The 22,998-nt window shown below is 32.0% G+C and overlaps 1 protein-coding gene and 1 long non-coding RNA gene across 2 annotated transcripts; both read right to left on the reverse strand.

Annotated features, from left to right (window-relative positions):
• Positions 1 to 2,442: 2,442 nt before the first annotated feature.
• LOC110997758 lies at positions 2,443 to 4,026 on the reverse strand. Its single transcript, XM_022266067.2, has 3 exons — positions 3,425 to 4,026; positions 2,811 to 3,140; positions 2,443 to 2,623 (listed from the first exon to the last, which is right to left on the reverse strand). The coding sequence occupies exons 1-3, from the start codon at positions 4,024 to 4,026 to the stop codon at positions 2,443 to 2,445; spliced, it is 1,113 nt and encodes a 370-aa protein (XP_022121759.2).
• A 105-nt stretch (positions 4,027 to 4,131) lies between these two features.
• Positions 4,132 to 5,690, reverse strand: LOC110997756. The gene is made up of 3 exons (XR_006751311.1): positions 5,379 to 5,690; positions 4,773 to 5,072; positions 4,132 to 4,398 (listed from the first exon to the last, which is right to left on the reverse strand). It is a non-coding gene; the product is annotated as an uncharacterized LOC110997756 (long non-coding RNA).
• Between the last annotated feature and the right edge of the window lie 17,308 nt (positions 5,691 to 22,998).

Raw genomic sequence — 22,998 nt, forward strand, 5'->3', positions numbered from 1 at the left:
AGAAAGTTTTTCGATACGTTCTCTATTTGTAATAGAAAGTTTAATATGGCATGGTGTAATTTTAAATAAACTTCGTATGACGATTGCGTCATACGAAGTTTATTAAGGAGCTCTGTCATAAAAGACCGGACCATGACATGGGGAAGATTTTGTCGCGTAGCTATTCTGTAACTCCTAATAGCGATAGAAAACAAGCTATGGGAATAAAAGGGAAAATAACGTTCGAAATAATGTTCAACAATAGGTTAAGAGACTGTAAACTGAAGGAAAGAATATCGGGTTACCGTTAGCCCAGAAAGATGCCTCTTAACCTATTTAGTTTGTACATATACTAACGTATGTGTACAACTAAAATAAATAGTTTTAATACATTCGACTATGTTAGTCGGGGAATGAGCTGTAAAATATATAATATATAAAAAAAAGATAATGACTGATAGATATATATCTGTTGAGATTTTATACCGCGCGATACATCGAAATTGTATATAGGAAAATCGCGGTCGAGATCCACCTTACGCCATTTAGCAGTGTGATTTTTAAGAATCAGATTCACAATAACATATATATGTAATAACCATCTATAGTTCTTATAAGATTTTTCTAGAAAATCCTAAAATTATAAAGATATCTACAGACGAATAAAGCCCATTCAAAATGTAAAATTTATATAGTGTTATTGATGTATGAAATAAAACCTTATAAGTTCTCAAATGAAATAAAATTTATTATCAAAGAAAACTAAGAATTTATGGCTTGAGTAAGTCGAGTTCTCTCACATTTCTTCAAACACTTCAAAAGTGATAGGGTCAAGTTCGAAAGGGTACCTAATATTTTCCCTGGAACCATGCCAAAGGTAAAAAGATCTAGATTCTGGGCTGCCAGCCAGATATTGAAAGGTAGGCTCTTGTTAAGATATCAGCACTTTTTGATAACATTCAATATTTTCTTTATTTTTATTGAGAGCTATTTAATAACGGTTGACCGGTTGCGCTGAGAAAAAACGATATTCCTATATCGTTTAAATAGCCTACGTAAGCGAGTACTACTTTTTGTTGAAAATAATTTTATACAATTATTTCTATACATATTATTTACATACGTATACATTTGTATGCGCCTATCGGAGGCGTTTACCAGTTAGGACACAGTCCGCCCGAGTACTGTCAAGTATATTAAACTTCAAATAGAAAGGTTAGACAGGTGTTGAAGTTGCATTTAAGTCAAATTAAATAGAACCGGATGGAGGAGTATTACCAACGGTGGACAAACCAAAACGTAACAAGCAAATTATTATTCGTAAATGTTAAAGTGTATTTTATTCCCAATTAAAATCAATGAAATTTATCATCTATTATAATTTAGTTTTGGAAATATACTATTAGTATATTATACTATTATAAGTATGCTCTATAGTAATAGCATTTCTATTACTATAGAGTATACTTCAGAAGCGCTTACAGTTGCAAACATAATTGTTCTGTTTGATACGGTTTTTTAAAACGTTCGTATATACTAAATACATATTAAATTGTAAATAAAATAACATTGTAAACAAACAACAGAAAACCTAGGCAATATTAATTCAATAAATAAATTTTAAAGTAATATCTAACGCACATACATAGTAATTTCTAATAATACGAACAAAGCATCATAAATTGCGTCTAAACTAGTCGTTTTTAACAATAAAAGCAAATGTATAAGAATTTTGTAAGCAAACAAAATCCCACATGAATGTATTAACATATAAAAGAGATCTCAGTGTTATTTTAAAAATATTTAAAGCTGCATTAACTTTGTCTAGTAATATCACGCAGCTGTAGCGGAAAAGATATATTATGTACTAGCTACTGAAAATTCCTTTGCTTTAGAATTTTTTACAAAATAATATTTTATACCACCACTGCTAGCATATTGGTGTGTAATACGTGTATTTATTTAGGCAACCAAAGTGTGGTTATAAATAGATTTAAAAAAAAGCAATCCTGATAATCGTTTTAGAGAAGGTTTTCCTAACCTATTGCAAAAAGCAAAAAATAAAGATTATATTATTTTCCTGTCACTGACACTTTCGTCTTAGCGTAAACATTTGATGACAATGAGAAAACACTGAAATTATAATTGTTTTTACTCGCATAGATGAAACAAATATTTGGTCAGCAGACTAATCTATCAAGGAGACATCTAATATTCCAGACCAGCGGTTTGAATCTGCGGTCTGCAGTCGTGTGAGCTTTCCACTTGGAATCATTCTACAGTAACAAACATATAATATAAATGGTATCCTAAAAAAGTAGTATTTTTATTATATTAATATACAATGAAATTTTTTGTTTTTATTGCCGCTTGCATAAGACTTATGATATTTTATTTAAAAGTATGTGTAAGTAAAAATATGATTTGAATGAAAATAAAAATAGTAAATCATTTTTTTTATTTTTAAAACTGATCAAAAATTGATACTAATGCCTCGTAGTTACAAAGGTCAGTATCGCAAAGTGTCCACCAGTAGTTATAAAGTGGTTTGGACACGCACCCTCGCCACACATATCCTTCACTGCGAATGGCCTTTACTGCGCAAATCTCATGTTTCGCACATAACTGAAGTGGTAAGGACCCTCTGAAAATATAAATCGATTACTTTTTTCTTAAAATGTTTATAACATAAATCGGACATACTATCAGAGCACATAGGTACCTATGTTTGGCTTGAAAGTACTTAAGCAAAGCAGAATGTTTGTCAAAACGAAAATGAATCAATAAAAGAAGAATTTATGTAACGATCTAAATAAATGTATGATACCTACATGTTACCTTCCAAGCAATTAGTGCTATATAAAATATCACCACTCTTAGTAGTACCATTAATTTCACATCGCAGACACGACATGTCTTTGAAAATGGACCGCCTGAATCGTTTTAATCTGGACATTTCTTTAACATTTTCTATCCAATCTTGTTTTCTTGAAAATATGTGCGGCATTTCCGAAATCGCAATGTAGTTACAGAGATTACAAGAACAGAAATACGTGGTTATATTACGATTTATATTAAAACAACCACGATCGACTAAACCGAATGGAGTGTGTTGAGAATAACATAGATCTTCATCTTGTTCACATACGATTGAAGGTATTCTGAAAGTAAGAAAGGTTTTTTTTTAATTTTTGCTTCTTTTTTATAACACCGATACAATATACACTAAATAACCTCACGCTGTCTTAAAAAATCAATTATGCATAAAATATTCAATCTACAATACAGTGGGTATGATGTAAGATGTAATAGTGTTAATTTACAAATTTGTAAATTTATCTACTTTTAATTTTTTTTATTTATTATATTTATTTTTACGTTTCTATTATCTGCTATACTTTTTTTATTATTAACATAATATTGCATTATAAGGAAGTTTACTAACAATTTATTTTTCGGATCATCACAATACTCCACTTCAACGTTGTTGCAAAAAATACAAGATCTTTTTGTTGAAGCATTATAGTTCGGCGTAGACAAAGAACTTGTTTCTTGACGGTCTTTGGAATACCACGATTCAAGAGGATTAAGCTTTATTTCCTCGCTTTCAGGTATTCTCATGTCATTAACATCTTGGTCTTTTGAAAATTGTTCTGTCGTCACTGTTACTTCTTCGTTTGTGCTATCCAGAATATTTTCTTGAGTACATTCGTCCATTACTCCTGAGATATTTTTATGACACATATTTATCTTATTCAAAATTTTTTCTCTATGTACAGATTCTGTTTCTACAACTTCAAATTCTGTTGTTGTTGCATCAATTTCCTGGTCAACTAAAACGGTGGGTTCATCAGCAGCCCCGAATATTTCTTTAACATTTTGAACGAGAAATGAAACCAAATTTGAATCAGGATTTTCAGATGACGTAGTAGGTATGGACACTTCTTCAATTTGTTCTCTCAATCTTGGAAAGGGTAATATTCTCCTTATATCATCACAATTAATGGATACAAATAAAACATATATGAAATTGAATATGATATTCATTTTTAATTTGTCATTATTTGACAACTGACTAATTATACTTCTTTTCATAGATAAATGACTGTCAATATCGTAAACAGAAACATAATAGATCTTAATGGAGTTCCAATAATATTGATATATTGAAATGAGCATGCTCGCGATACTAAAGTCTTAGGAAAGCTGATATAAAATTCCCGCGCCCTTTCATTTTCACTCCTACGATTTACAAGGTTATAATTTTTGTATGATACATTATTACAATTAGTATTATTACAAAAACTATACATGGAATTAAAGACTGGTACATCAACGCAACCTCTAGAAACAAAATCAGTGTCCAAATCAATATTTGTGAAGCACACTTGGTTTTTTGCGCACATCATGTAATTTGCACTGGAATAGAAATATTTTCAATGGTTATTATTACTTATAGGTTAAGTTTCCTGTTAACCGCTTTTATTAATAACGATCTAAATAAATCTTGAAGGCAAAGGACATTGTTTTCATAAAAACACTGTATCAAGGCTTTCCTAGGAAATAAATTAATTTAAATACTCATAAAAGCCGTATTAGTACAGTGGTTACATCTACTATTATCAAACGAGTTTGATGCTCTGCGGAACACCGATCGATTTTTATAAGCACAAATAAGACCTTATGTATGTGCCTTGCTTGAGCCAAAGCAAATTATGTTCTATGCAATGCTAAGAAATACGTCTTCCCCTTGCCTAACAGATACTTTGAATTTTATTTATCTTTTAACTTACTCTTTTCCTTTCTTACAGCGTTCATCGGCCTCATGATTCATTCCCTTAGTGTCACACACTTTACACAAGAGGTCTATCCCAATAACTGCAGTTTGGAGGCGTCTGTTATCGTATTCCCAATCTCTTATTGTCTTGTATTCGTAGGAAGCGACGTCATCAAACGGTTTGTCATTGCAGAGCGGACATTTGCATATAAATGTCCTGTTTAACCTGCTTCGGGACATACAGCCCCTCTTAATGTAGTCCGGGTGTATTTCAGTATAACATTCTTCGCCGTGCAAGCAAATTACTAAAGTTTCTCTGGAAAGTGGCGTTTCTAAATAAAATAATATATTTAATATAAAGTACGTTAATGTTACTTAATAAGCCGTTTCATAAATACTCAATTTGGTGATCATTTCTGCAATGTCTAATAAAAAAAGCAATAGTCGTTCAGGACTTTTGCTTTTTTTATCAGACTCATTGGGTAATAAATTAATAATTAATTAGTTATTATAGAATTTAATGAGTTTTAATATAAGTAGGTTCAGTTACGCTAAAATCTTTATGCAGGTTGTGATGAAATTTTAATAAAAATAATTTAAATTTAGCAAAATAATGGCTTACAGATTTCCGCCATAACATTTTTCATTTCTAGGTATTTGTGTTGTATCACATCCCACACATTCAATTGCATTAATTATATTTCTAATATGCCTTGTTACATCTTGTTTCGAATTTCTAGATAATTTTTCAAGATACTTCCCATTCGTATTTCCCGTCTTTGACATTACTGTAATCACAGCCTTCGCGGCTTCAACCGAATTATTTTGCTGAGGTTTCATTGCAATTTTACTTTGTTCTTTAATAATATTTGCATAGTCGGTTGTGACGCTAGGGACTAATACGAAAAATAAAAGAAAATTGGAACGACTCAGCTTATTTACTTTCATAATTTTAGAGTCATTTTGAGGTTAAGAACTGCTAACATAATCATTTCAAATATGTCACATTCTTGTTTATGAATGTAAAAAGTTCTCATAACACGATGGTTTCAATTACATAAAAATACGACTTATACACTTGAATTGTTACTAACTAAAACTTATATTATTACTAGCTGACACGGCAAACGTTGTTTTGCCATGTATATTATACTTCTAGGCAGCATTTTTTTAGTTCATTATTAAAAATACTATAATAAAAAATAGGGGTTGGTCATAGAGGGTTGGTGTAGAAAGGGGAAGAAGATAGATGTTCGATTCGCAGACCTTTCAAAAATTTCACGAAAATCGGTCGAGCCATTTCGGAGGAGTTTACTTACAAACACCGTGGCAAGAAAATTTTATATATTAGAGATAAGTAGAATGATGTTAGCCTTCCTCAATAAATAGTAACACTTTATTGTGTATAAAATATGTATTTACTAATGCTCGCTAAATATTTTATACAAATATTATTATTATCAAACTCGCAAAAACAGTATAGAGGAAACTGTTACCACAAAATGAATTTTTCACAAAAATTAAGTGTAATGATATCCGAGACGCCGCAGGCTAATTTTTTGCGTCATTATAAGTTTTTATTACCTGTAATTTAATATACTAGTGAATCAATGTGAAATCGTTACTAAAAACTTGCATTTTTAAAGCCAGTTATGGACTTAATCTTATATATTATTTTTATTGGAATAAAATTGTCTTGTTTGCGTAATGAGCTCGATTTTAAGTTTGAATTATTAAATTATGTACTTCAAATTATAACAGATTAAACAATAAGTCTTTAAACCGGGTTTTATTTATATAAACTTAGTACCGTATTAAAATGTCCCAACAAAATTTCACAAAATAATGTATTTTATCAAGATATGAACTAATTTTTTTATCCTCAATCTAAATTTAGGTATTCCCATTTATTTCTTATGTCAAAAATGTAAATCCGTTTTACGTTGGAGATTTGAAAATTAAGCCTTTTGTAATGAAGTGGTTGCTCAGGGGTTATTTTTGAAATGAGGCCTTGTTGAGAAATATCCCCGGAATTAAAGGTAAGACCGGCTAAGATGAGTTTAAAGATTTATTTGCTTAGAAATAGAAACTTTTTGCAAATAAAATAAAACATAATGAACCTGACTGAAAGTTTCAATGTTATTTAAAAAGGATCGCGTCTAATATGTTATAACTAATCTTATGTCTTTGGTCGGGCTTGATATAAAAATGGACAGTGTAAGAGACTGCTTGTTTAATGTTACACCTGTGTGCACCACCAAGTGTGCACACCTGATGTTAAGTGCCACCGTCGCCCTTGGAGAATCATATTGCCCGGAAGAATAATGCCGAAGCCGAATTGGTTCAGAAATACTTCAGTGGATAGCTGCTTCCATATACTCGTGGTGCGTAGCGTACGTCGAGGTGATAGAGATATTTTGTATTCTGCCTTGACGTCAGATTAGAAACTCAGCTGCAGGTTTGAACAACTCCTCTGAAAACTGCATTGCAAATGCGATAGAAGATGCAGTGAGACCGTACATCTCTACTCATAGCCAAGGGATCAAGCCGCACGGAAAGTGACTGCACGACCACGATTCAAATCGCTCTTCATTGACTACGGGTAAGCGGAAGAAGCTGGTACTGGGGAGCTCCCACCCACACGAGTGGAGCCGCATCTCGTTCCTTCACATAGGCAGTATATGCGTGTGGATTCATGAGGAATTTGCTGGAATATTTTTTTGCCTATTCCAATTATTGCTTCGCTAAAACAACGTGCAACGTATAACAATGCTTTGTCTAACTACGACCCAGCGGCTATCATACTCCCGGCCAATAAATGAAGACAAAGGGATAAGACAAGTGATGCGCAATCAAATTATTAATTCGATTGATCAATAATCGTGTGACGTCATTAGACGGTTATCCAATCATCATAGCACTTAACCGAATATCAAATTAATTTCACTGCTCCATTGATTGTCAAATTATGGCTATTTGATAAGGAAATCATTTTACATTAATAATATAAAAATATACATATTTAATTATGAGCACTGTTGGCCTAACTTCAGTGAGCGATACTCAATCCCAGAGTCTGTAGGTTCGATTCCCGGCTGTGCTCCAGTGGACTTACTTTTTAAGTGCGCATTTAATATTCACACAAACGGTGACGGAAAATAGCGCGAGGAAATCGTTTTTCCTTAGACCCAAAGGTCGACGACGTGTGTCAGACACAGGAAGCTCCAACTTTCCTAATAGATAACAACATAATCAAAAATCTGAGGTCCATGACTAAAAAAAACCTTTAATAACAGTGCTTTTTTAGACGTCTGGATTATCGACAACTTGAGATTTGAAGTAATAAAATTATTCATATCCAATTATAATACAAGTGTTCTTCTATTTCCATACATAGTTGACAACCCTAGGATATGCGGAGTGGGTCTCATCGACCGGACTGCTGGAATGAAGATTGCCAACGTATCTTTAACGCAACGATAGGGTTACTCTTCGATTATTGGCTGTAAAGTATCGGGCTATTGAATTTATAGACATGCAGGTCAAATTCAAATTCAAAATAATTTATTCATATAACACAATGTACACTTATGAATGTCAGAAGAGAAATTTACTTATATTAAATGCGTCTAATTTTACATTTACTGCCACTTCTCAAACTAAGGGCATAGATTGGAAGGGAACTCTCCATCACTCTTTTTAATCGCCAAGTTTTTAGTTTTAATCATATTAAACTCTATGGCCCTTTCATTGTAAGACGTTATTTATTAATTAAATGTTTATTTTATATAAATATATCCAATATAGGTTTATTTCATTTGTATAAAATTCGGAATTGATCAATATTAATAATTAACACAAAAAATATTTATTAAAAAAAGTCATAAAACTGTCAAATTCCTACCAAATTCTTACCAAACTGCAAAAAACCTTATGAACATTGAAATTTTTTGTTTTTAAACTGAAAACTTCCATTGCTAATGTGATGTGTGTGCTGTGTCATATATTTTTATTGTATCTATTTATTTTGTCTATTCATTTTTAGGTCTGCAATATTTTTCCAAGTTGTTGGTGTAACTCAATAGCCGGTCGCACTCTCCCACACCAGTCCCGCCTTCCCGGTTTCCCACACATATACATAATAATATACATCATATTATGTATTTATTGAGAAAAAGATACAACTTTATCTCTTAAAAATTTCAACACTTGTTTGACATTAATTATTATTTCTATTTTAGGATGTCAAGATCTTGATTATGTGACTAAAATACATTATAACTAACTCACTAATACTGAACAAATGAAAGCTTAGAAGTGTTGTCAAATGGTTATTGAACTGAAGCTTTCTTGTCAAACTAAGTTTATACCCTATAATCAAAATGGTTACTAATTGTCTATCTGATTGTCTGCGTACAATTAACCACAATACACAGACGGAATTGCCAATCAGTTAATGACCGTATATGGGCGTCGGTGTTTAGATACATCGCTGTAATTGCTAAAAGACTATTAGAAATATTGTTGTATAAGCTTTAGTTTTAAAGCATGTTTAGTTTAAATTATTTAGTTGTTTCACAAATTATGAATGTCAAAACTATATTAATAAAATGAAAGTCGAAGGCCAGCCGCTTCAATAAATTCTGGAAGGTTTTTATGTAGAGAGAAATGTAGAGAAAAAAACAGTTTTGATTCTTAAAAATATCGAAGTAGCATAGAAAAATGTTTCATATATTGGTATTAAAAAGGAAGGATAAGTAAAATTAAAAAAACCGTATTTTAGATTGTACATATATTATTTTTTTACGGTCATCGGTGACTCTGTCAGGAAACGAATATAGGAACCCCGGTTTTACACCATCTGTGTTCGCAAGGAGGCAGATGTTGTTATACTGATTTTTGTTTGAGTAATCTTATATACTGTATACAATAAAACTATATACACACATAAAGAAACAGATTTTGGAAAAAGCTCTCAAAGATATATTATGACAGAAAGGCTTGTTCTCAAAAACCATTTTATGCTAGTAACATTGTGATAATAAAGTCTTATCTACTATCGTATCGCAATACATTGAGGAAATAAAATGCTATAGGGATTTTTATTAATTTGTTACATTATTATTTTTTAATTATAAATAATTATATATTTAGACTATTAATATATCGAATATATTTAATCTTATCAAATGAAAGAAAGTATAAGAAAATTATGCAAGACACAAAGCTAACAAAAAGGTTATTTGTCCACAAAAGGAAACCACAGCGCAATATCTCTAAGGTAAATGAGAATATAACAACGATTTCATAGTCTATAGATAGTTCAAACAGCACTCAGAAATATCTCCACTAACAAAGAAAATGTATTTCTTAAAGCGGAGATAGTTTTCCTTCCATTTTCTTCGCTATTATGTAGATTTAAAAGCACATCTACTTTTCTATTACCTGAAAACCCATCTGTAGCGCAGCTTCGCCTTTGTTAACTGCCCACGATGAGGTAACTACTAGTTTCATTAGAATGCCTGAATATTATTAGCATAGTAAGTACATTTGAGCTTCGAGCTTACAAGACGGTTTATAACGAAAAATATCCTGATTACAAAGACTACGAGTTAACATAATATAATCTATTTTTTAAATATTTTTAAGTAATTATTTGAAGCGAGTTAATACGTGTTTGTCGATGAACAGCAAACATCATTTTCGCGTTGATTCGAAATTTTTCTTTAAATTGCTTAAAATATTGTAATTGCATCTCAATGACAACCACATTTTTTCTTAACTCACAAAGTTATTTTATTTGCAAAAAAGTTAAACGTTATACAATAAAAACGAAATGTTTATAAGTATTTTAATATCATACTTGGTTCAACGGAAAATAACTTCGTGTCTTCCCTGTTATATTTTCACAGACTGCATACAGCGATAACCGTAAAAATTAACTGCTATACCTGTGCATTATGGTCTCAAGCGTCTGCATTTAATGAACAAGAATCAAGAATGAAACAGAACAAACACGGACTATAAAATTTTCATTTACGATTTTTATACATTTTTCTTTACATTTATAGTACCTGTACAGCCAACAATTGTATTTTCTCAAAAACAAATTATTTACTGCTATTTTTCGCGGCATTGAGTAGGAATCTTCGTGTGCAAATAGATTTTTCTATGAATAATATTATAAACCAGACGCGCGTTAATGTCTGTCTGTCTGTTTAGTTCTAGTACTAGTTACGTGTTTGAAATACAATTTTTTTCATTTCTTTTCTTCAATTAATTAGTAAAACATTACTATCATTACTATCATCCTTCATTATGTTTGTAATTTATCACTAAAAGAAAACATTTAAGAAAACATTTTTTATAAGATTGAAGCAATGTATAATAAACTTATAATTATTTAACATAATTTTAAAATTTTCCGACGTTTCGCGTGCTTTACAGCGTGCATGGTCATAATAACTGAAGACAAAAGGTGTTGAATATTAAAAAGTGCCACACTGTAGAAAAAGTTATATTATCTGTATTTATTTCCCCGAAGTTGAAATCGATTAAAAGATGAAGTGTTATCAATATAAATTTTAAATTCCATAGAATACATTCTAAAACCGTGCAATTTAATATTGTGTTTATTTTTCATAGAATCAATTTGGTCATGACTAGTGAGCTGACTTCTCACCTCGTTTCGTGTAAGCTGACACATTTGCTCACGACAAGGCGATTATCCAGATTTAAAATGCTCCGGGAACGTGATGTTGTTGTCTTGGTGCAATATAATAATGTGGAGTTCCTAACATAGGAATATTTTACTATACAGTTGAAATGTTACTGCCGTATTCCATACTGGTAATTAAGATACAATGCAAAGATTATATTATTATCTTATCTCAAAAACTATAATATATAAAACTATAAGAAAGAGTTTTTGGATTTTCGATTTTTAAGAAAGACTTTAATTACTGAGGAATCTTAAGTGTTTGTTTATTAAATTTATTTACAGTTTTATGTCAATTGAATTGAAGTTTTTATAAAACGGGGGGCAAACGGGCAGGATGCTCATCTACGTAAGTGATACCGCCGCCCATGGACACTCAATACCAGAAAGCTCCCATATGCGTTGCCGTCATTTTAAGAAAAATTGCTACGTTCTTTTTTACACATTCCAAATATCAATTGTCAACACTGCACCTACTCTCTTTTTGTAGTCACATTTTCTTGGCTTTCTCTATTCTCCTAACATCTCAACAGTATAATTATTTTATCTACGATAATTAAGATAATTCATGATACAAACATATGCTAAGCTTATAAAATTCAACGAATAAAGGCCTTGGCTTACAAACCTTATTTCCATTGATTTACTTTGAAGATATTTTATGTTTTCCGACATGTTATTGCTAGTCGAGGTAATTTATAAGTTTCAACTATTTTATATTGACGTTCTACAGGAAATTACGGGGAATTTTTTTGTTTATACATTTATTTTAGAGATATTAAATTTAATGGCAAGATTATCACTTCTTTTGATTGTACATTTTTATGAAGTCTATTAAAATATTAGAGAATAATTGAAGATAAGCTCGTGCCCACGACTCTGTCGTCGTGAATAAATATTTATATATATTTCTAATAGGTAAGTTGTGAATTATTCCGGACTTTGATCAATTGTTTAATCCTTTATCTAGGAGTTGCAGACATCTCAAAAACGAGTTGTGATTACAAAATTTAATATTTTAAAGATAAATTATGTTAGGTGGCTTTAGCCTTTGTTTTGTTCTTTCTTCAGGATCTATTTATCTAGCTTCGAAAGAAGTCAGTGTGTTTTCATTTATGGTTTCGATGGTCAATGAATAGGAACTGGAAGCTCGAGTACTATGGTAGGTTAGCGCATTAATGCTCAACTAATTGTTGTTGTTTTGTCACAATGCACTGTATCAAACGCCAGTCAAAGATAACGTACATTAAAAATAGAAATATTTAATCAAATATAGATGCCGCAGCCAGCTACCTTAATTAGCCGTTCAATTATCAGCCTAGCGTTTTAACGAAACGGCGATATTTAACTAATTGCCTGAAAGATATTCAGCCGTAGCGTTTGTTACAACATTTAATAAACTACGTTATTTGGCAGAAATAAAAAATGTTATTTCTGCTAAACATTTGACATTAAAATATTTTTTTTAAATTAAATTTCTTGAGTCAATTTCACATTATTATTGTCACTACACTCTTCCATTATACTTTTTGTTTTTCATGATACTTTTGGAAATCACCATCAAAGTTATGGTTTGCCGACGTCATATTGACAGTTTTAATAGTTTCGTTTCGAGTTTGAGAGTAGCAGAAAGTGAAATTAAATTAACAGTTAACACGCTAGACAAGCAATCAATCCAAGTAATTTGCCTTGCGCTTTAATCAATTAGCTGAACATCTTTCAGGCCGCTAGTTGAAGGGCGCTGTTTAGTTAAACGGCTAGGCTGTTAATTAAACGGCTAATTAAGCTAATTGCGACATAGATATATTAATGTGCAAACTTGCAATAATCTTGTAAATAAAGAAGAGAGTCGAAGTTTCAAACAATTACTGGGGAAAACAAAATGAAGACTACTTTAAATTGTGTTAAGAAAAAAGCGAAATGTACATGTATGCTTACGGCTTCGTTGGAACCATATTGTCTTAAAAGGCGAAAATTTGCAAGCCTCATGAGCGCATGGATTGTTCTAAAACTTATTATTATATGAACGTTCTGCGCGTACATATTTGAATTTACCAAATCACTTAGTTTGACAGGAAGGCGGTGAAATGGTGAAATCGTGAGAATGCTCTACGGGACACGCTTGTCTATCAAACGTATTTCCAATAGAGGTTGATAAAGGTCAATGTTTTAAATTTAATTTAAGCGCCTTTCTATATTATTTTTACTTTGAGTGAAATTCAGCGGGAAGCTTTCTCTATATGAGGCCAAACAAAGTTTAAATAATTAATGTAAAATTTTAGGTTAAATGCAAATGTGTTTTTAACGTTGTCACGAGAAAATATTAATTAGTACTCTATTATAATTAATTTTTACTCATAGGGGATCGATACTTCTAAGACGTGATAAATTAATTTTTTAGCGTACTTTGAAAGACTTTTTTACGTGAGTCATATATTAGAGGTGTGCGGTCACTTTGCATCTTCTTCCACGGAGAGTGTTCAGAGTTCACCATCGAACGTCGATGCTGTATACATAACTCCACCAATATCATTTTGACTTCCACAGCGTTTGTTAAGGCAGGTTCTCCCGCGGTCCACTACTATGTGGAACCAATTTTTTAAAGTATTTCAAACATTAATTCAAGGAAAGAGGGTTTCAAATATTAAAAAGGCGGCATCACACTCGCCCTCTGGTATTGAGACTATCCATCGGCGACGATACCAATTGACATCAAATGAGCCTCCTGCCCATTTGCCCGTTGGGTTTGTTTCTTCTACAAAAAATCTTGAAGTTTCGAGATTTCGATCATGATGCCACATAATATTCAAGTTAACACACAGTTAATATAATATTTAAGTTATTTTAATGTTGTCTATTACTTTTAGAACTTTTATAGTTGTGATCATTCTCCGTACGACACACAATACGCGTTTCGTTTGTCTACAAATCCGTTCCTACATCCCGGATCTCGATTGACATTTGATCGACATGTTCACAAAATAACGTTCCGCCCTGGCTTTTAACCTCGTTTGTTTACAAACTAGGGCTACAGTGTAGAGAACTTTTAGTGTGAATAGCTAGATGAAAATGTATATATTTGTAGTATGTATTTGTGGCTGCCATTTTAGATAAAACATGGACCATACAATATGTGCTTGGAGTCTTGTCATCTTCAGTTCAGCTTGGAGGACACGCATTAGCATGTTTAATTTATAAGTATAACAATAAATTATATTTTACTAGCGGGAATCAAACCACTCAGCAATATATTCTTCTTAGGGCGTTCACAGTTAGAGTCCATCGCTTATAGTCTTGTGCCTCGTATTTCTTCTCGCTCCAAGTCGCGCTCTAATCTGCAGCTGTACGGCTCTAGGTTTGCCTGGGACGTCCAAGCTTCCTTACGTGTTCCAATCTGGTACAGCAGATTAGCAGCTTTAGATCGGGTTGTCTTGACAGAGCTCCGAAAGTTGCTTGAAGGAGATCTTTCCGGGCTTTACCCAGAAAAAGGCGAAGACAGCGGTTGACGAGTCGGTGCGAGATGTCAGTACAAAATCAGCAATATGACGATAATAGTTATATCTTGTAAAGTTGACAGGCAAAGTCTAATAAATTGATAATTGTACTAGAACCATTATATTTACACATAAAATAAAATTGATTAAATACGCTATTTTAATCACACTTTTTATCTATTTAGTCATTTAACCTGCAACTTTTGAAGATATTCCTATAGATACCCTGTAATTAATTTTGACCTTTGGACTCAACTATAGATGATCATATGAACTACTGAGTAATTAAACAAACTGTAACTGTTCGTTATTGTAGACTTTCATTAGTACCTATAAACAACTGATTGAATCGCAGTTATGAAGTAGTGTTTGCGTTAATCGGTATTCGTAATTAGCTCGGAATTTTCAGAACTTGTTCATAACAGCTTTTATGCTTTCAGTTGGAAAACTCTTTAACCTTGTTGGCTTGTAGGGCAAAAAAGCTCACAGATTTACAATATTTTTTATATAATCGACTACATAATTACGTCAATACAAATTTGATTATGTTATATTGCAATTGTCATTTTAATATACTACTCGTATATACACACCTCAATACTCCTTGTATTGGTATGGAAATCAAGAGTTAATTGTGTATTTAAATTTTATGGTTTTTATTTTTCGTAAATACCCTGATTTTAGAACAGGGAAAAACGTTCCGGACGATCACATGCTATTGATACCACCCCTGATATGAGGGCTCCTATATGTTTTAACAGCGTTTTAACAATTAGTACGGAGCTACTTCATGGAGCAGCAGCAGTATAAGGGCTTACTTTTGGAACGACGGGCGTCGAAGTGATACGGGTAGAAACGGTAGAATTGGACTAAATCTAAAAATCATCATGCCTATAAATAAAATTCATCTCATCTTGTTGTCGTACCTATTGAATCTCTAAGCTTTTAAAGGCAGGTTTGATCCTATATATCTTCTAGTCTATGAATGAGCAATCAAAATTGCTATCGCTATATGCATATATCTTCATAGATAAATAAATAAATAAATAAATAAATCTTAAGGATTCCTATCAATCTTTAATGCATTAACTACCTACAAATTGCCTCAGTATTCAAGTAATCGCCATTCTATAAATAAAGATAAGATTACAGTGTACGCCCCTGCCAACACTTTAGCATTTTAATTTTTTTACAGCACTCAATGAAATGGGTGTAATTTTAGTAATTTAAGGGTTCGGTAACTTTGAGACGGATAAAATTTGTATATAAATGATCCTAAATTTGGCTTCGTTCAACGTTTGCGAACGAGTAATTGTGGAGATGGGGTAATATATTTACTTTGTGTGTTTGCTTCTATTTTATTGGTTTGCTTATGTGGGGAAAATGGATTTATATATGTGGTCTTATTAGTACTTGTACTTACTATACATAGGAAAAATTGCAAAATATACTTTATGTAACAATAAAATGAATAATAAATAATGGATAATTAATATAATCTGTAATGTAAATAATGTGAATGTAATAAAGTGTTATTTACGCTTTATTATTTTAGGGTATGTATATATTAAATATAGAACTTTGCCACAGTCATAAATATTATGTTAAATAATTATGTAATCAAAATTTGTTCTCTTCTCTGAAAAAAACAAAACAAAATTTGATTTAATATAGATTGTGAAGTTATTGTCTTTAACGGTATCAATAAATTGTGTTCGTTATAAATTGAAAGTGAGTTATTACGCAAATAAATTCTCTAGAGAATAGGATAAAGTGATAGATATATAGCAATTTCAATTTCCACTAACACAATATTCCCATACGAAAACCGCAAGTAATAAGCAAATTGTAGGCGGGATTATCTAAAGCCACATATGTAGACAAATTGACTAGGGCCAATAATTCATACTAGGTTTTTCCATGGACCCTAGATTACAGAACTTTCGTCGGGTATTTCGCTGGGATCTAAGAATTTGTATTGAAATGTATTTCGAGCCTCCCTGTATCACTTCAAATCCCTCATCGTGTCGACTTATTATTAGATTCGGTAATATTCGTCCTTAAATCTTTTTTTATACCATGGCCATGACATCCCAACATAGTGCCTACCGCCTGCAACACCAGGAGGCTTGTTGATTAGTGCAAGCCAGGTCTTAAGGTACGTAACGTTTGGGACATACTGACATTAAAAAAAGCTTTCTCTCTCAGCGAATGCCGCAATACATGGAGGAAATGTTTCTAGCGTTGAAGGTACAAAACAGGGACAAACTTTTTTAATTTTTTTTATGTTCAATATTTTTGTTATTACTATGAAGGTTTAAAATTGTAAATACTGTATATTTAATGGTTATTATTACTAATAAACATTGACATAGCTTTTATACAATTAAAGAAAGCACAATTACCGGATTGAAACTATGTATTTTTGTAAACTTATAATTATTTAACATAATTTTAAAATAATACATAGCTTCAATCCGGTAAAAAAGTGTTTGTTTAAATACTAATATACATTTTATTTTTCTATTAATTAAAATACAATGAATAAATTATACTTGTCCTAGATTCGAGAATGTTTTAACTATCCAGATTGTTACAGTCTATTAAAAAAGTTTGAAATTTTTGTATTTACAGGTGTACAAGACAACGTCGTTCGGGTCCACTAGTAGAGAAACGAATTAGACAATTTTGGTCCCACATTTTCTATATGCGTGTAATTTTGTATACCTACACCTCTAGGGATAGGTCCTTCATAATAATTTCGGTTAAACATAGTACGCATTATAATAGACCTATATATCACTTGAATATGAAGATGGACCCTTTTTAATGAGGATGAGTTAAGCTTACCTTTGGTTTCTCAACTTACTAATTTGACCCAAATTTTGTTTTGAGTTACAGGGCATGTAATTTCAACAAAATATAGAAGTTGTCAAATGTTGTACGATCAGTTTCAAATATATTCTAATTAGTGGAGAGAATTTAGAAGTTATTGATAAAGTTGTAATATTTTTTTTATTTTTTGCTCAGCAATACACGCATAATATTTCTTCGCGATTAATATTATTAGCGAAAATACTACAAACAAAAAGTAGCAGTGAAATCATGAAAACTTTATGACATAGTAGTACTTTAAAGATGTTATTTTGTATATTTGTAACGAAAACAATGAACAACCAATTTCATTTCACCATTAGTGCGATAAAAACTCTATCTATCTCTGACTTATAACGGCTATATATATATTTTCTTAATAATAATATAACTAACTAAAGAAAGATAGCCCGATTTGAATTAATTTATATCTTGTCAGTAAAATTCATTATGACAAAGTGCAATAAAGATTTAATTAGTACGTACTTAAGCCCTAAACAATATCTAGTCTAGACATCTTAAACCATTCACAAACTACTTGTCAAAGTATGACGAATTTTTCATACGATTTGGAAATTTTAAATTGCTTTACAAATTTAATATGTAACATTATACAACAATAAAACTAATTTTCATGATAAAACTCCGATAGGCATCTTAAAAATCGAATTACGTATCGGTATTAGTAATCGAGAAGATCGATTCGAGTAAATGAAACCGATTCGATTCTTATAATTACTTTCTTATAAATAGTTAACGCTTTCTTAGGAATTCTTTTATTACATTCTTTTGTCTGACCGCACACTATTGTGTTACAAAGGTATATTTTTAATTAAGAACTTCAGAAATAAGGTCGCTTGGCGAGAAAGCTCGAATATCATACGATTCTATATGAGTAAACCGTTTCGGTTTGGTTATAAAATGCTTTTATCAAAGATGTAATAACATTAATAGGTTGGATCGCGGAAACAGTGATGCGTTATGACCTGGTTGATTCTCAGTTTATCAAAGTATTATGATCCAAATAAACTTAGCAAGTACTCTATGAACACACTGTGTGTTTTACGGTCTTGACAATAAAAGTATGTATATATATTTTTATATAAACTAATAGCTAGGTTTACATTAATTTAAAAAATTCAAATTCTTTGCGGTAGAATGACTACTTAGGGTGGTTATGCTTTAGCGATTTTTACGCGTGATTTTACGTGTACGCTCGTCTTTGGAAGCACATGTAGACCCGTACGACGGCTGACATGCTTCTAAACTCGTATGTATAAGTTCGCAGTACTGGGTAGAGTGCATTAAACTGAAAAAAATACGCTAGTCTTAGACCGCTCTCAGTGCAATGTTTCTAAAAGTCCTGTTGTCATAAATATTTAATGTTAATAACTCTCAAGTCACTTTGAAAATATTCATTAAGCGTTCTATAAATATTTTATTGTTATTAAAGATAATTGGACTGACTATTAGTAACGATACAATTACATTTGAAACATACGATTTGTTTTGCAGAAGGTTGTTTATAAATTTCATACTCATTAGAAGATTCTGGAATTTCAATGATACGAGATTTAAAAATAACGAAGGCATATTAAGTCATTCTACACGGCTTTTTTTAGAAGGCAAACGGGCAAGAGGCTCACCTGATAAGCCATAGCCCTTGGTCACTCACACTGCTAAAGGGCAGATGGTATTTTGTATTCTGCATGTCCGTCCAAGAACAAAACTCAGCATCGGGTATTGGACCGAACAACTCTTGCCTCCCTCTCTATCTCTACGCAACGCCAAGGCATCAAGCCGCATTGAACTGTCGGTCCTCGACGATTGGAATAGCTCTTCGTTGAATATGGTCAAGCACAAGGAGCGGGTTCGCGGTAGCTCAGAGGTGAGAGAGAAAAATTCTCTATGTGGGGCCGAATTAAAACATTAACTTAGTTAGGCTTAGTTAGTAATTATTTACTCACGCAAGTATTATATCTCATAGAAACTAAATTTGTAATTCTTACCTCACCTTTATAATCAAATTGCAGTATTCAAAAAGAAATAAGCGGTGTGTTTATAAGACAAGATTTTACTTATAGATTATATTGATAAGCAAATTCAGATGACATCTTGATTACTAAATGTTTCTTTAATAATCAATTATACGGCTTAGAGAATAAAGTCGATTTTCATGCCGCTTTGAGAACTTTACTTAAATTCATATCTCCAAACATATCTGAAACGATGCTAGGTGATTGTGAATAATTAATTGTAACTGTACACTAACAGCTAAATGATTAACAAATATGCTTGTAAACGTAATTCAATTCCCGGATTAAAATCGTATGTGCGTTTAAGTGGAAGTAGTAACAGTTATAATTATTAAACGTATACCTTCATTGGTAAAGATAAAACGATTGAAACACAATTTTTATATTTTTTTATCTCAAGAAAATATATATAGGTCGTAGATTCGAACCCAGAATTCCGTTATGCATCAATAGACATTGCTCATATACACTCGCTCCTATAGTGAAGTGGTTAGGACGAATCAACAGCGTGTGTCAGTCACAGAAGGCGAAGTGCCTATTATGACAAAAAACATCGCAAAACAAATAAAGAAATCTGTTTTTCATCTAAATATTACACTTGAAATTAATAAGACTACTGAGCCTTCTTGGCAATTTTTATATAAACATAGCTTTGTAACCATAGCAGCAAACTCCGTATCATCACGTTTTTGAACTTCAATAAGGTTTCATTTGTATATGTTACATTAAATTAAACATGATTTGTGTGTGCTAAAATATATTTATTTATAAAACATTTTCAGGAAGTAAAAATAAGATCGACATTACCATATTGAAGTTTTTTAGATATACGCTTTTATTATTAAATAATTAAGTTAATAATATCAAATATTTAATTTATAATCAATTTTATATGAGGTAAACGTTAAATCTAATAATCACAGAAGTTCCATTCGAAATATTAACTCTCATAAAGCTGTCGACTTTTCAATTTTTAATTAAATGAAAATCTAATATAGTTTTAATTTCGGCGCCAACAGCTGTTACGACGTCATTATAAAGCGCTTTGCCAGGTGCTGCTGATAACTAGCAAATTAATGAACTAGCGACACCTATGCTGAATATGAAAGTCTGGAGACTTATTAATAAATCATATTGTATAGTGCAGTGTATTGATATTAACTATAGTTAATATCTTGTTAGTATTAACTCCCTTATTAAAACGCAGCAAGCATCTGCTTGTAAGACATTTTTGAACTTAGTTTGGCTTCAGCGTGCGACTCTCATTCGATCGCCGGCTGTGCAACAATGGACTTTCTTTCTAAGTGCGCATTTAACATTCGGTTGAACGGTGAAAGAAAATATCGCGAGGAAACCGGCTTGCCTAAGACCCAAAAGTCGACGGCGTGTGTCAGGCACAGCTGATCTACTTGCATATAAGATTGACATAATCATGAGATATCTACAGAAATCTGAAGCACAGACCTGAAAAGGTTGTACCGCCACTATTTTTTTTCTTTTAAATGTGTTAAGCACAAGATGTAAGAGTACAAAGATAAGGCCGCCCCTTAAAGTCCGTCTTTAGTTTAAGCCTACCCATTGTGTTGCGATTTAATTGCATTTGTTTTACACAACTGACGTTTTCAAGGACTTTTTACTTCGCACCATCTCTATGTGGAACCAGCTATCCACTATTATATACAGTAGTTTAAGATAAGAGTGTACAAATTCTTATAAGGCAACGCACTTGTGAGTGAGATATGAGAGTTCATGGGCGGCGTATAATTTAGGTGAGATGCCCGTTTGCCCGTTTCCCCGTTTGCCCGTTTGCCTACAGTACACAGCAGGATCGGCAGAATCTGAAGCGGGTATCAATCATACAATAAGACACTTCGATGCCCTTTATAGACAGTAGAATGTTTAAACTGTTAAAAAAATAATCAAACCAGCTACTGAGGCGAAGCAGGTAACAAATTATAATATAAATCATACACAAATGTTTAAAATTCTTTATTAATGGACTACACGAATACCTCTGAATACAACTATTAATTTTTCTTAACATGCGTTATTCTTTATCAATTATTGATATCGTGGTATTATGTTTCATAAAAATTCCTTTAATATAATCGACTACGGTAGGCTTGATGGAAATGAGGAAATTTTAAATGTACTTTTGTATTAAAGGCTAAAATTCAGTTGGAACTTAGTTTGATTTCAGTATGTAAAAATGTATGTAGGACGAACATACGAAAGTCTTTTTGCAGTTTCGTCTTGAGTCTTAATAAACAGAGAACCCCATCACCGAATCATCGCCAATAGGCCCTTTAAAAGCTGTGTGATTTTTAAATAAATAAAAAATTGACAATATTTTCGTTATATCCAATATGTATGTATGGGATATTATCTTGTTTTTGTTTTTTTTTAAATTTTTGAAACAAACTCTTACACAGTTTTACATCTGTTGTTAAGTGATACCACACTCAATGCCAGAGGGCTTGCGAGTGCGTTGCCGGCTTTTGCGAAAATATAAAGTCAAAACCGTTTACGACGAGATCGGTTGGAACAATATACCGGTTATACCGACAACGACTAATTATTAGTAGTCCAGTCGTTATAACAGATTTTCACTGTAAGTTCTATTTTTATGTCATCATTATTTTAGTAGCATTACATTTAATATGACGTAAATTTAAGCTTAAAAAAGCTGTGTGAACGTCGTGTAAATGAAGACACGACGGACAAGAAAATAATCAAGTTGAACAAGGTCAGAAATCGTTCCCACATACCTACGTGCACTAACAAGCTGTGGATCGTAAATCAAAATCATTTATCAAAGCGTTTGGGATAATAGCCTATATTGTGTGGTGATAGAGGTGATTTTTGCTAAAACACACCAGTTCGGCGTGGTTGACTGTTCACAGTAATGATTGCCTAGCACAATATCTAGATGTATTTAATTGTGTTGGAAGGTGTCGCCGAGAGAGTAGGATATATATGAAGTGCTTAAAAATAAAATATATTATAATGAAATATAAGTTTGCCCCCTAAACGGGCAGGATGCTCACCTGATGTTATGTGATACTGCCGCCCATGGACGTTAATGTCAGAGACTCCCGAGTGCATTGCCGGCCTTTTGAA

Source organism: Pieris rapae, chromosome 3 (genome assembly GCF_905147795.1).
Source record: "Pieris rapae chromosome 3, ilPieRapa1.1, whole genome shotgun sequence".
NCBI classification, from domain to species: domain Eukaryota; kingdom Metazoa; phylum Arthropoda; class Insecta; order Lepidoptera; family Pieridae; genus Pieris; species Pieris rapae.

What these genes read in the sequence shown, in the direction of transcription:
- LOC110997758 (XM_022266067.2), bottom strand. Translation starts at nt 4,026, where the DNA reads ATGAATATCATATTCAATTTCATATATGTTTTATTTGTATCCATTAAT. An exon ending in GATGATCCGAAAAATAAATT is followed by an intron (nt 3,141 to 3,424) that starts GTTAGTAAACTT and finishes TCTTACTTTCAG; the next exon opens with AATACCTTCAATCGTATGTG. An exon ending in AATTGCTTGGAAGGTAACAT is followed by an intron (nt 2,624 to 2,810) that starts GTAGGTATCATA and finishes TTATATTTTCAG; the next exon opens with AGGGTCCTTACCACTTCAGT.